Source organism: Sminthopsis crassicaudata, chromosome 4, assembly GCF_048593235.1.
Source record: "Sminthopsis crassicaudata isolate SCR6 chromosome 4, ASM4859323v1, whole genome shotgun sequence".
In the NCBI taxonomy this organism is placed as follows: Eukaryota; Metazoa; Chordata; class Mammalia; order Dasyuromorphia; family Dasyuridae; genus Sminthopsis; species Sminthopsis crassicaudata.
This window is the reverse complement of record NC_133620.1, coordinates 110,236,227-110,248,904: the sequence shown is the minus strand read 5'-3', so window position 1 is coordinate 110,248,904 and position 12,678 is coordinate 110,236,227. Positions and strand designations below refer to the sequence as shown.

The window sequence follows — 12,678 nt, the reverse complement described above, 5'->3', positions numbered from 1 at the left end:
CTTTCTAACTGCATCATTCCCAGATGAAAAAGCTAGGGTCCATGCCAGTCACTTGCCCAAGACCACAGAAGTAGCAGCAGATAGCAGAAGATTTAAGGTCAAACCTAGTTCTTCTAACAACTCAATGTTCTTCCCATGGCAAGATGCTGCCTCCCCTCAAACCTCTGTTTTATTTCCACCATGTAGTCAGGCAGAGGAAGACCATAGGGATGATGGGATCATGATTCCAAGGCTTACCAACCTCCTCAAACCTCAAGAGAGGTAAACAATGTCATGCAGTGCAACTGGTAGCCATATGCCACAGGGGCAGGAGAGAAAGAAAATAAAACAAGAAACAAGGCAAGTGGTGGGTACCTGAAGGACTCATCCCCAGGGATGAGACGGATTGGTGAGGGGAGGGAACAAGCATTCATTAAGTGCCTAGTGTGTACCAGGTATTTCACAACCATCTCATTTGATTCTTACACAATAATTTAGTTGCTATTATTATAAGTATTGGAACACGATTACTATAACTACTGTGAATTAAATTCCTATTCATTAAATAAATATTAAGTAGTTTTAGGAGAAGTACACGTTTACTGGGGCTTTGGTTAGCTTAACACAGGCTTTTTAAAATCTTTCCTCAAAGTTTCTCTTTGCCTACTGTAGAATGCAGCCAAAACTGCTGCCCAGCCACTGCTTCCCAAAATATTCTCAAATCTCTAATAAGAACATGCATATGGGCAAAGAGTTCAGCATTACTGAATCACAAGGCTATAAAGGGCTTTATAATATCTTGTTCAAAGTGAACTAGAAAGACCTCTTCTCTACACTATTACCAATTAAACATTTCTTAGCTTTCTGCCTGAACACCCCCAGTGACATAGAATTTACTTCCTCTCCAAATGATCCATTTCTTTTTTGGACACATCTAATTGCTAGAAGGTTCTACCTTATCTTGAGCAGAAATCTGCATCTCCTTCCCTGTAATTTTTACCTATTGATTTTCATTTAGCCAACACTTCTCTGAATCTTGGTTTGAGAGATATTTAGGGAAAAGTCTAAGGCTACACTTAAGATTTCTATGAATTAAGACCTTCATTTCAGGTTTTAAAATAGCAATTTAAGTGAATGCAATTTGCCAGCCTTACTTTTTTGGAGTCACTGATAGATATAGGAGAATAAAGTATCCATGAGGAACACAACTAAATGTTTTTAATCTTGTACTTGACCTTGAATGATAATTTTGTTGTATGGCCTGAAATCAACTTTTCTTTTTATGGGAGTGGCCAGAAGAAAAAAAGCTGTTATCACCTCAAGTAGAAGCTATTAAACTAAGTCTGTCACAGACTCTTAATTCAATCCTTTCTTTTTTTCAAATAAGTTAACTGAAACCCCTGATTTTGACAAAATTCCAATATAGGTACATTCTATTCAAAGAGAAGTGAACCAACCTTCAGGAAAAACCAGACCCTCTTCCCTCTTGCTTATTCAGACACGTACCTGACATTCCACATTGCAGTAAAATGCTTGTCTACATCTTCCACATTTCGACAATCCTTCTTTCCTTAAAAAGAAAAAGGGAACTGTAACATCCACCCTGTAGTGGAGATGGACATAGACACACAATCCTATCCAGTTTATCATGCAATAATAAATAGGTTAGCAGAGTCAATATTTTAGTAATCTTAAATTTCCAATTAATAAATATCATTTTTTCAGAAAAAAATTTTGACCACAAGATCAATGGTCAAACCCCAATGGAAATGGCTATTAGTCAATCTGAATATATACAAGCATTGTTGTTGTTCAGTCATTTTAATTATGTATAGCTCTCTGTGACCCCATTTGGGATTTTCTTGGCAAAGAAACTGTAGTAGTTTGCCATTTCCTACTCCAGCTCATTTTACAGATGAGAAGACTGAGGCAAATTGATGCTAAATGATTTGCCTAGGACCACACAGTCAGTAAGTATCTAAGGCCATGTGACTCCTGGCCTGGCACTCTATTAACTGTGCCATGTTATAATACCATATGTTATATATTTGCAGCTGTGTTTATTCTGTGTAGTTACAGGTGAATTCAGCAGCTTCTTTCTCAGAATGGCAGAGACATTATTTATCTTTGAGGTTATTAAAAAAAAAAAAAAAAAAAAAAAAAAAAAAAAAAAAAAAAGGTCCCTTCCTGGCTTTGCGATGGTCTTACTTTGTTTCTTTATCAGTAACTTTTATAATGAAATTTGCCAAAAACAAAAAACAAAAAAGCTTTCAAGCACATTGAGAAGGAACTATTGTCATACATATATCTTTGTGTAATTTTCTGTATTATTTGAAAGAACATTTACTGCATGGCTACATGATACTTTCCCTCTTAAAGTTTATAGACCCAAATGAGTTCAAATTAATCTAGAAAGATGTAGAGTTGGCAATTCAAGTAACCTGGCTTATATTGTTCTTTAGATTATAATTAATTAATTTAAAAAATTATATTTTTTGGATAAGAATTATACTAAAGAAGCCTTGGGGGAAACTGAAGCTTGCAGTAACTAATCTAGAAACTTGACATGATTAGAACAAATGTAAGTTGTACACGAAGAATCAACAAGATTTGAATGGAAAGGGATTTGGATATGGAATCAGAAGTTATTGTTCAGTTATCGTTCAGTCATGTTTGATTCTTCATGACCCCATCTGGGGTTTTCTTGCCAAAGGTACTAGAGTAATTTGCTCTTCCTTTTCCTGTCTATTTTATCAATGAGGAAATTGAGGCAGACTGGGTTAAATGACTTGTCTAGGATCATACAGCTGAGACTGGATTTGAACTCATATAAGTCTTCTATTGCTGAATATTTAATATGTGAAAAATACTACACTAGTTAATATAATGGGATAGAAAAGATTAACAAGGCAGGCCAAAAGTGATAGAGCAAGCTTAAAATTTAAAGACCTAAGAATTAAAAGCTTAAGCTACCATGCAGAGATCTAGCCCATGGTTCTCTGACTCAGAGAAACATAAACCAAAATAATAATGTTTTCTAATTATAACTCTTAGTATTATTTATGGCTTTGTGACAAGAAGCCAACTTTTTGCATATCAGTTTTTCCATCTGCAAAAGGGGGATGATAATGCCACATTATTTTGTAGGTCTGATATTTTAAACCCAAGGTTTAAATACTCCAAATCCAGTTCACTAATAAAACCTTTTAAATAGAGAACAATATGAGTGAATGTCAACCTAATCCTTATGGATGACTTCATAGAAAATTTGGTAATATTGATGGCTGCAAACAATAGCTAAAAAAAAATACCTGAATAGGAACATTCTCAAATGAAATCTCTGAAACACAGATTGATAGACACATCTGTGCATCTCTATCCATACTGTCCCTCTTTAATTATACTAATCAGATGCAACCTTGTTTTTGTGTAGCTTTTATATAACAAGAACTGTACTGTTACTTTATAAAACTTTCTATGTTGCTGTGTAGACAACTACAACTTTTTCAAAGAAAATAAAATCACAAATTAAAACACAACCAAAAAAACTTTTTTTCAGGTTTTATTCTATCTCTTCCTTCCCCTCCCCCCAAAAAACCCTTCTGTGTAATTCTTGGTTCTGGTAAAGTCAACCTTCTTATTTGCAGAATCATTTGACTGCAGGGGAGAGGAGGGAAGGAAAATGGGAAGTCAGTCACAGCTCCAACTCTACCGCAAAGCATGCTGCTGCATTGCAGCAGACCAGAGACAGCTTTCTGGTGTCTGCAGAAGGGCAGACCTGACCTACCCCAGCAAGAAATCAGCTTGCCACCCCTGATGGATCCCTCTCCCTGAGCTGGCAAAAATACAAGGAGAAAGAAAAGAAAAAAAATCACGCTGCTGAATTCTTTGCTCCTTCTTGTCAGCAAGCGGTAGTCACTACATTACTCCCACAGAATCCTGCAAGTTTTCCAAAAATGATTCTGTTGGAACTAAACAGACTGTCTTACAGTTTTCATGACAGCACTAGAATCTAGAGAATCAGACTGCACGATGTGTGGGAGAGAAACACATTTCAAAGCTGAAGCATAACAAACATTCCAAATTTGCCGGTCTAAAAAAATTGACAAGAGCATAATAATCCAGCTCAATATGGCCCTTATTTCTAGGCACTTTTGGATACAAGGACACAATGGCTTTGGCGATATCCAGGGGTTATACAAACTCTTAATTTATGTGTGTGTAAATCACAGGTTGGTTGAGAACTAATTCAGTGCCTGCTGTAAGTGGAGTATCTAAGTAGCAAAAGGATGTGTGTGTGTGTGTGTGTGTGTGTGTGTGTGTGTGTGTGTGAGAGAGAGAGGGGAGGGGGGAGGGAGGGAGTTGTGGGAAGAAGGAAAGAGAGGTGCAAAACATTCACAAAAAAAAGATAACCTTTTTACTATCCCACAGCTTATATCATATTTGGGAGAGACAGACTCATAAATGCTTGATGGCAATTTGCTTGTTCTTGGTCTACAAGTGTTTGGATACAGTTCAAGGCAGCTTAGGGAGATCGATTGTTGAACTTGGGAATAAGGAAATCTCGACACCTTTTATCTGTGTGAGCCTGAGAAAGTCAGTTTAACTCTCTAAGACTCAGTTTCCTCATCTATAAAATAAAATATAATAAAAGCACTCTCAGGGTTGTTGTGAGAATAAAATAATATTTATAAAGTCTTTTGAAAACCATAAAGTGCTCCAGAAATGCTTATCATCAACATCATTATCATTATGTGTAGAAAAACTTGAAAGCTGAAAACCTGGGTTTGAAGCCTAGCTTTGACATGTTCTGTAATCTAAGTCTTCATTTGAAAAATGGTTTGCTGTGAGGACCAACCATGTAAGTTATATAAAACTTTGTAACCACAAAGCTGTATAAATTAGGGTTATTACGCTACAGTTTGAATACATAACAATCATGTGATTAGAGTACAATAGGGATATCTCAGAAAGCTTTTTAGAAACAGTAAGTTTATAGATGCTTAATATGTGTGGTTGTATCTTCCTCCATTAAAAAAAGATCTACTTTTAATTAAGATGCAGCTTTGACTCATTTCCAGGCTCAAAGGCAACATCTCAAGGGGAAAGCAGGCAATTTTAGCTGTAATGACTCAAACATTCTGAGATCTCCAGCGGGATTTAATCAGAACAATGAGACCATTCTCTTTTTTGGGATCCAGTGGCCAAGGTTACTCAGTGTGATCTAGTCATTTCAATGGCCAATGCGGCTTTGGATCCAGTCACTTCAGTGGCCAAAGAATCCAGTCTCTTCGTCCATAAGCTTTAAACCCAAGGCAAAGGATCGATATTGAGTTACTTTCTCAAATCCTTTTCCCTTTGAGGACTGGGACAATTATCCTCAAAGTGAGAAAGAAATCCCAAAAAATTTGGAGGATAAATTTGGAACTAGGAAGAGCCTGAGAGGCCAACTAGCCCAATTCGCTCATCTACACATATAAAAACTGAAGCCCAGATAGACATGAGTTATGGGGGGTCTGTATGAGTTTAAGCCCAGGTCCTTGGGTTCTAAACTAAATTTAGTCTTTTTTTTATTATACTTCTCTACTATAGCAATTCCTGATGAAGTCAACTTTGATGAGGACCTGGTGATAGATTGGTCATCTGGCTACTTGTGAAAGCCTTGCTCCATTTGGCCTGGGGGAGGCCTTTACTCCCTAGAAGCAGGAAAAATGACATATAACAATAACAATAATAATAATGATATTAACACTTACATAGTGCTCTTTATATGTGCTGACACTGCTAAGTGCTTTACAATTATTATCTCATTTGATCCTGACAACAATCCTGGGAGGTAAATAGTATTATTTTACAGATGAGGAAATGAACAGTGATTGAACAAGAGAGGATTTGAACCCTAGTCTTCTCTCTCCAAAGTTAACACACTCATTCCACTGATCCATTCTGTCTCTATTTCAGTTTTCTCCAATTGGAAGCACAAAAAACTCATCTCCCCCATTCAAAACAACCAATATTAACCCACACTACCTCATCATTCAATGGGTTCTGGTTATCTTGCTTGTTAAGTAATGGCCTCTATGCACAGAGTGATGTAATACTGCAGATCTTTCACTGTAGTGCAAAATGCTGACTCTGGCCAGATTGTCCTTATCCTTAAATACCAGTATTTTCACAGCATCTTAGTACAGTCCATAAGCTGGAGCTCACTACCAACGCAGGCCTGATTATTTCTTAAAAGATCTCACAGGCCAGTTCTCTTCTGTCAAGTGGAAGAGAAACCTGAGGCAATTATTGTCACTAATTGAGGCAAAAGTTTGCTTCTGTGTGAAAAACTTCAGGGAAAAAAAAAATATGATCCCAAACTTTTTGCCCTGAATTATCTGGATTATTGTCTCGTCTTTTTTTTTTTTTTTTTTTTCTTTCTTAATTAGGAGAGCCTTGAACTTTAATAGTTTTACTATCTCATCTTTGAAATAAAGTCTCACTGAGCTAGTAAATGAGTGGGATAAAGACAGTGGAGAAAATGTTTGATATTACTGACAGGGAAGTTTTAGTTAGAAAAGTTTATTCCTACTATTTTCCAAGAGAATAAGTTTTCTGTATATTAAATCTCTGAAAACTTCATAGGGCAGATAAAACTTTCACTTTAGTAATTATTAAAATAAGGTTTGTGAAACATATTCACAAGATCATAGGGTTTACAAACATTTAATTTATTAGATTAGATTAAGAAACTGAGGCTCAGAAAAATTAATCTTATACAAAATCTCCAAGTAACCACTGGAACCTGGGTTTTCATGTTTAATTTGTGTCCTAGCTTAGTATAATATACTATGTTCAATAAATCCTTAATAAATTTGATTGCATAAATGAATAAGCAGCCTAATTTTAGATTCTCCTAATTAAAAGGATAGTTAGGGAGAATCATTGATGTGATGTGACTGATTTAAAAATCTTTAAGACATTTCAATCAGTCAACAATCATCTATTAAGTACCTTCGATGTGACAGGCAGACCCTATGCCAAGTGGTATAGAAGGAGACTACATTCTCCTGGGGAAGACAAGAAGTATATAAATAGATTTATATAAAATACAAACAAAGTAAGTATAAGGTAATTTTGGGAGAGAGGGGAAGAGGAGCTGGGGGGATCAAAAAGGGGTAACATTCAACTGAGTGCTTAACAATCCCCAGGACTGATGATTCTGGGGAAAATGCGGAGGGCAGAACTTTGGAGAAGTGTACTTCAAAGAACTATACTTGAAACAAGTGGAATTGATAAGACAATGGTTATCTAGCTTACATATACTTAGTACTTAGCATGGTGATGTAATAGTTCTATAGTTGATGTGATTGTTATAGGGTATTTAAACTGAGAACAAAGTCTATCACAGGCATTCTATCTTTGACCAGCCTCATGGTGGCTCTCATGCCTCCTGCACTAAGATTAAGACTGGGCCACAGCAGCCCTGCCTAAAAATCCGAAGTACTCAATTGTAATCCTAACTTTTAAGATGTCTCTTCCCCATAGACTGAACTTCTTTCAAGTACACTTCTCCAAAGTTCCGCCCTCTACAGGAAAACAGGGGTATTTAAGGGCTGAATATACTTCTTCTTATGATACCCCTTCCCTAAGTCAAATCATGTGGAGTAATCGGGGTTGATTGTGGGGAGAGTCCCTCAATACTTTTTGGGGTGCTCTCCCTTTTCAGCACTTACCCTAGTCTTCATTCTGCATTTTGCCTTTCAGCAACCAGTTTGGTTTTTTTTGTTGTTTTGTTTTTTGTTTTTTACATTTAAAGCAAACTCCTAGATTGCATCTTTTGCTGATAAAAGAGACCATGATGCAGTAAGGACTTGGAGAGGTGCTGCACTTGCAAGGAAAAATGCCTTTTTAACATCTCTAAGTTCTTACTAATTTCACCCTTCTCCACCTAAAATGAATGGCAGTCATGTTGTGGTCTAATGGAGGAATCCAATATCAGAATGTTACCAATCAGACATAGAAGCTTAATTTGTTTAGAGACAGATGAAGATTGTTAACAAAATAGGACAAAAACTGAAAAGTCAAGAAAGGTTAACAAGAGGGTGCTATGAGGTGCAAACTGTCTATTTTTTCCCCTTCTTCATTCTGGGATTACTTCCAAACTGAAACCTCACAAAACATGTTGAGCTTTAGGGGCTAGGCCCATGCTTCAAAAACAAATTATTCTGGTTCTCATTGATTGACCAACAATAGACCCCAAGTTAAATCTCACTTGGTCAATATTGGGCCCTGACTAGGTCAGACCTGAATGTAAAGCAATGATTTCTGTTTTGGCCAGAAATTAAGGGTTTTCTCCTCCCAGACTGACTTTTTTTTTTTTTTTTTTAAACTAAGTTAAAGAAGTCATTCTCTGCCTCATTTTTTACCTAACTTGAAACATGATGGGTATTATTTCAATCAAATCTATTAAAGACTTAAAAAGACTAAGGTCTCCCATTTCATCCAGAGCCCTTTCCAGTCGTCCCGATCTATATCTGGCCACTGGATCCAGATGGCTCTGGAGAGGAAAGCGAGATGGGGAACTTTGCACAGCCTTCCCACAACTGAATCCATTCACTTGCATGTCATGGTGTCACCTCCCTGATGTCATAGTCATCTTTAAGAACAAAGAACAAACAAAAACAACAAATGGAACAAAAGATTCTAAGAGGCAGAACTGAGGAAAGAGCACGGAGTATATATGTTCTAGGGATGGGGACAGACAATGCAAAGCATAGAGACAGGATATAGAACACTATGTGTGACAGCAAGAAGGCTGGTCTGGCTGGACTGTAGGAAGGGAAGGGGAATAATATAAGACAGAAAAGTAGGTTGGAGCCAGGTTGTGATGGAGCTTTAACCGCCAAAGTGAAAAATTTGTATTTTATGTTGAAGGCAATGGGGAGCCACTGAAATTTATATTTTCTGCAAAGGAGATTATAAATATTCTGAAAGGCTATGCTGCAGACATTTGATTTATTAAGTTGCTTAGATACAGTAGTTGAATTTTGGGAAATAAACACAGATGCTTACAGTATCTTTTTAGCTCCTGAGGAAAGTATCCTGGCAACCAGTTTTTAAAGAAACTATGAATTCTTTTCATTCTTCTGCCTTGAACTCCTAGCTCAGGACTTCTAATTGAATATTATAGATTCTTGTCCCATTTCATTAACCTACTACCTTCTCTGCCTCCTCTTTCATGTAGGAGAATGAAACAAAACTGACCTTTTCTATTCAGAATGTTTGCTTGTTGTTCTTTTTTAAAGACATTTCTAATTTGATATTTTTTAGATTACCCTTAGATTAAAAAAAAAAAAAAAAAAAGACAAAAGTGGGGATGGGACACAAATTGGTAATGCACAGCTTTATTCCCCTTTTTGACAAGATTTTTATCTTGTCTTTCCAAAATGCTGGTTTTACTGACACATTTTCCCTCTCCTCCTGCTGGCATCAAGGTGTCTTTGAACTCAAAGTACGTTCACATAAACAATGTGGGGGGAGGGAAATGGGAGATGATATCCTGGGAAAATACAGACCTGCTACTGTTAGAAACAGAACTTGGAATACACTACCACTATCTAAGCAAATCAATTTGAACTGGAAAAAAAAAAAAAACCAAAAACAAAAATGTTCAGGGCGATTACTATGTCCTTCTTTTAAAATTCCAAAGCCATGAAGCTCCAAAAGTCTGTCATGTAATTAACAAGTCTGGCTAGTTAAGGCATTGATTGTCACAGGAGCTGTTAGTTTAGATAAAAAGAAATCCGATCACACAAGCACCAAACACTTTCTGAAATGAAGCTTAGCAGGTTTTGCCATGAAAGAAAATGATACTGGCATGGAAGGGGATTTGCAATAACAATGACTTTTCACCAAAGGTGGTAGGAGATGAGAGCTGACAAGCAGGGTCTGTAGACCCAAGCAAATGAAAGGAGAAAAAAAAAAAAATTAGATCTATAAGGTAACCTAAGAAATAAGAAAACAGGAAACAAAATTAAGCTCTCCCATTTCTTGTGGGATTGTATAAACAGGCCATCTAAACCTTATTTTTGAGTGAAAGAAGTTAAGGAATATTAGAATCTTATTTACTATGAATGATACTGGGGGCAAGGACAATACTTGTGCTATAGAGCATCTGTGTCATATAGCAGGAGAGATGCACAATTTAATTCATGGTATAACTGAATCCGTGTGTGCAGCAGGGTGCTTTATAACAGCGCCTTACTATACGTTTATATTAATGCGGACCTTTGTTCTTGAGCTCGTTAAAATTTAGAGTCCAGTTCCTCTATAGGAGGCAGGTATCTTTTAGGACATTAAGGTAGAAACTAATAGGTTTTCCCAACTATTAGAACTGGTACCATGATTTATGGGGAGGAAGCAGGGCTTGGTGGTCAGCTGAGCACCTGAATGATAAGAGGTGAAGCTTCATTCATTCTGACTTCACGGATCAGGAGTCTGTGATAATTCAGACCCCAGCTCTTCGGACTTTTATCTTTATGTCACTAAGCAAGAGTGTAAATTGGTTCTCATCTATTTCTTAAAGTACCTGCAACAATTTCTAAATCTTACAGCTTCTTCTCCTGCTCCCTTCTATAGTGTTACAGTATATCTTTTCAAATAACAAAATTATAATTTTTTAAAAACACTATATAGCCCAATACAAAATGGCTTTTTTGCCATTTAGGGGAAAAAAAACTATTTTGCCTTGCCTTACAAAGAATTACTATTATTTTCTTTCTCTTCCTTTACCTGAATTCTTCTACATGGATAAACAAAATATCTGTTTATCCTTGCTTTCTTCTTTAGAAACTTAAGTAGAATGTTGGGTTTTTTTGGGTTTTTTTTTTTCAGAGGTGGGGTTAGGGGAAAGTAGGAGATTAACTATTTCTAGTTCTTCTGCTGTATGCACTGTTACCCTACCAATAATTCAATTAATATCACCTAGAATATTCCTCCTAGGGCTCCTCTCAACATTCTAGCTGCAGAGCACTACATAGGTGACTCCAAAACTTAAGCTCCAGATGAGCTGACGTTTGGTCAGCTGCTTTGCAGGCACCCTAAAGTGGTCTCCCCTCTTCCATTTCCGAGGTGCATATGCTCCCATCAAATATTAGAGTCAAGAAACAAAGAATGCCCTCTTAATTCTAACACATGGATTTTGCATCCTCACTCTTCCCCTTTCGCTAGCAGAACAGTAGACTAAATCTCCTTGGTTATTTTCCAGTGTGAAAAGCCAGGTCATGGATTTTTCCAAAGCATTTGCAAGCAATTTCCTTAAACAAATGGCAAGTTGTAGTTTTCAACTAAAAAGCTTGAGAAGATATACTTCTATGATTTTCTAGATTTCTTTTGAACCCTGTGGATTTTAATAATTACTCTGAAACAAAGAATATAGCTATTAAAAAGAAAAAAAGGAGGAGGGACAATGCTCCATTTGTTGAAATAGCCAGTGACATTCAAATCCATTTATTGAACTAAACTTTACTCTGCAAAGCACTAAGCCAGGCTCCTTTTGTTGAGACCACACCTGTGTATAAACACCTTCCTAAGCAGATGGAACTTAAGACAGGGTTTTTAACCAGGAGTCTGAGCCCTGGGCTGAGCATGAGGAAGGCACAAATTGGATCGGAGTCTCAACCTTACAGCTGTTAGGTTTTGGGCAAGCAAGCCCCAAACACATTGCACCTCAGGTCCTCATTTGTAAAATGAGAATATTGGACTAACAGGTTTAAGATCTTTTTAAGTTCTAGGATTCTATGACTTCTAAAATACTTTTCATTATGTCATTCTTTTCTTCAAAAGCTTTCAACAAAAGTGTTTCCTCTCTTGAGATAATTCCAATGCTCCTGGTCTACAGCTGCTACCCACTCACTCCTTAGTCAAAGTCCTGCCCTTTAGGCAGAATGATTTCAGTGGCACAACACAGAGCGGGCTTGCCCTTCTGGTCACTACCAAATACTCTCTCTTTTCGAATTCTGGTCATTCTTCAATTACAATCTGGAGTCCCATTTCTTTCAGTAAGACTTCTTTTTAACCATTCCAGCCCACCTTTGTTCTCTGCCTTTTCTATAACTCGAGAAATGATCAAGTTGAAGATTTCTCAATGTCTCTCCTTCCTGACTATCCTGCTATGATTCAGTAAACTTTCTTTTGTTAATTCATGTGAATTATTTTGCTTCAATATTGAACCTAAACTACCAGGAAGACAGGCCCATCTCAGAATAGCTTTTTAGGATATTTAGTCAAAGAAGGGTTCCACTGGCTTCATGAATTGTCAAAGGAGAGTAGGGTACAAAAAAAGATTATGAATCTCAGGACAAGAAGCTAAGATTCATTATAATTCTAAAGATATGATTTTATAATGCCAATAACTGATTCAACATCAATGGGCACTTTTTTACCAATTTGCAAAATTTCTACTGCCAAAGATCCTTACTTAAAAAAAAATCTATAAACAAACAAAAAACTTGACTTTTGAGAGATGAAGCAAGATTTATCCCCTAATTCTGTGTGAATAGACATAAACTCTTGGCTTGGGGTGAGGGGACTAAACAGAGGAGGAAATCATGTTGACCACATAGTTAGGAGAAAGCATGGCTTCCTTTTGTCTTTAGCAAAGACAAGGCACTAGTATTTGGAATCAGTCACCAACTCCTATGCAATGGGAGA

The 12,678-nt window shown here is 36.8% G+C and overlaps 1 protein-coding gene across 1 annotated transcript in view; it reads right to left on the bottom strand.

Moving 5' to 3' along the window:
- The window catches only part of SMYD2 (SET and MYND domain containing 2), a 79,444-nt gene that overhangs the window by 50,316 nt on the left and 16,450 nt on the right, over positions 1-12,678 (bottom strand). The window contains exon 2 of the mRNA XM_074309149.1: positions 1,486-1,549. Within this exon, the coding sequence (XP_074165250.1) occupies positions 1,486-1,549 (64 nt within the window). The remainder of the gene's footprint in view (positions 1-1,485; positions 1,550-12,678) is intronic.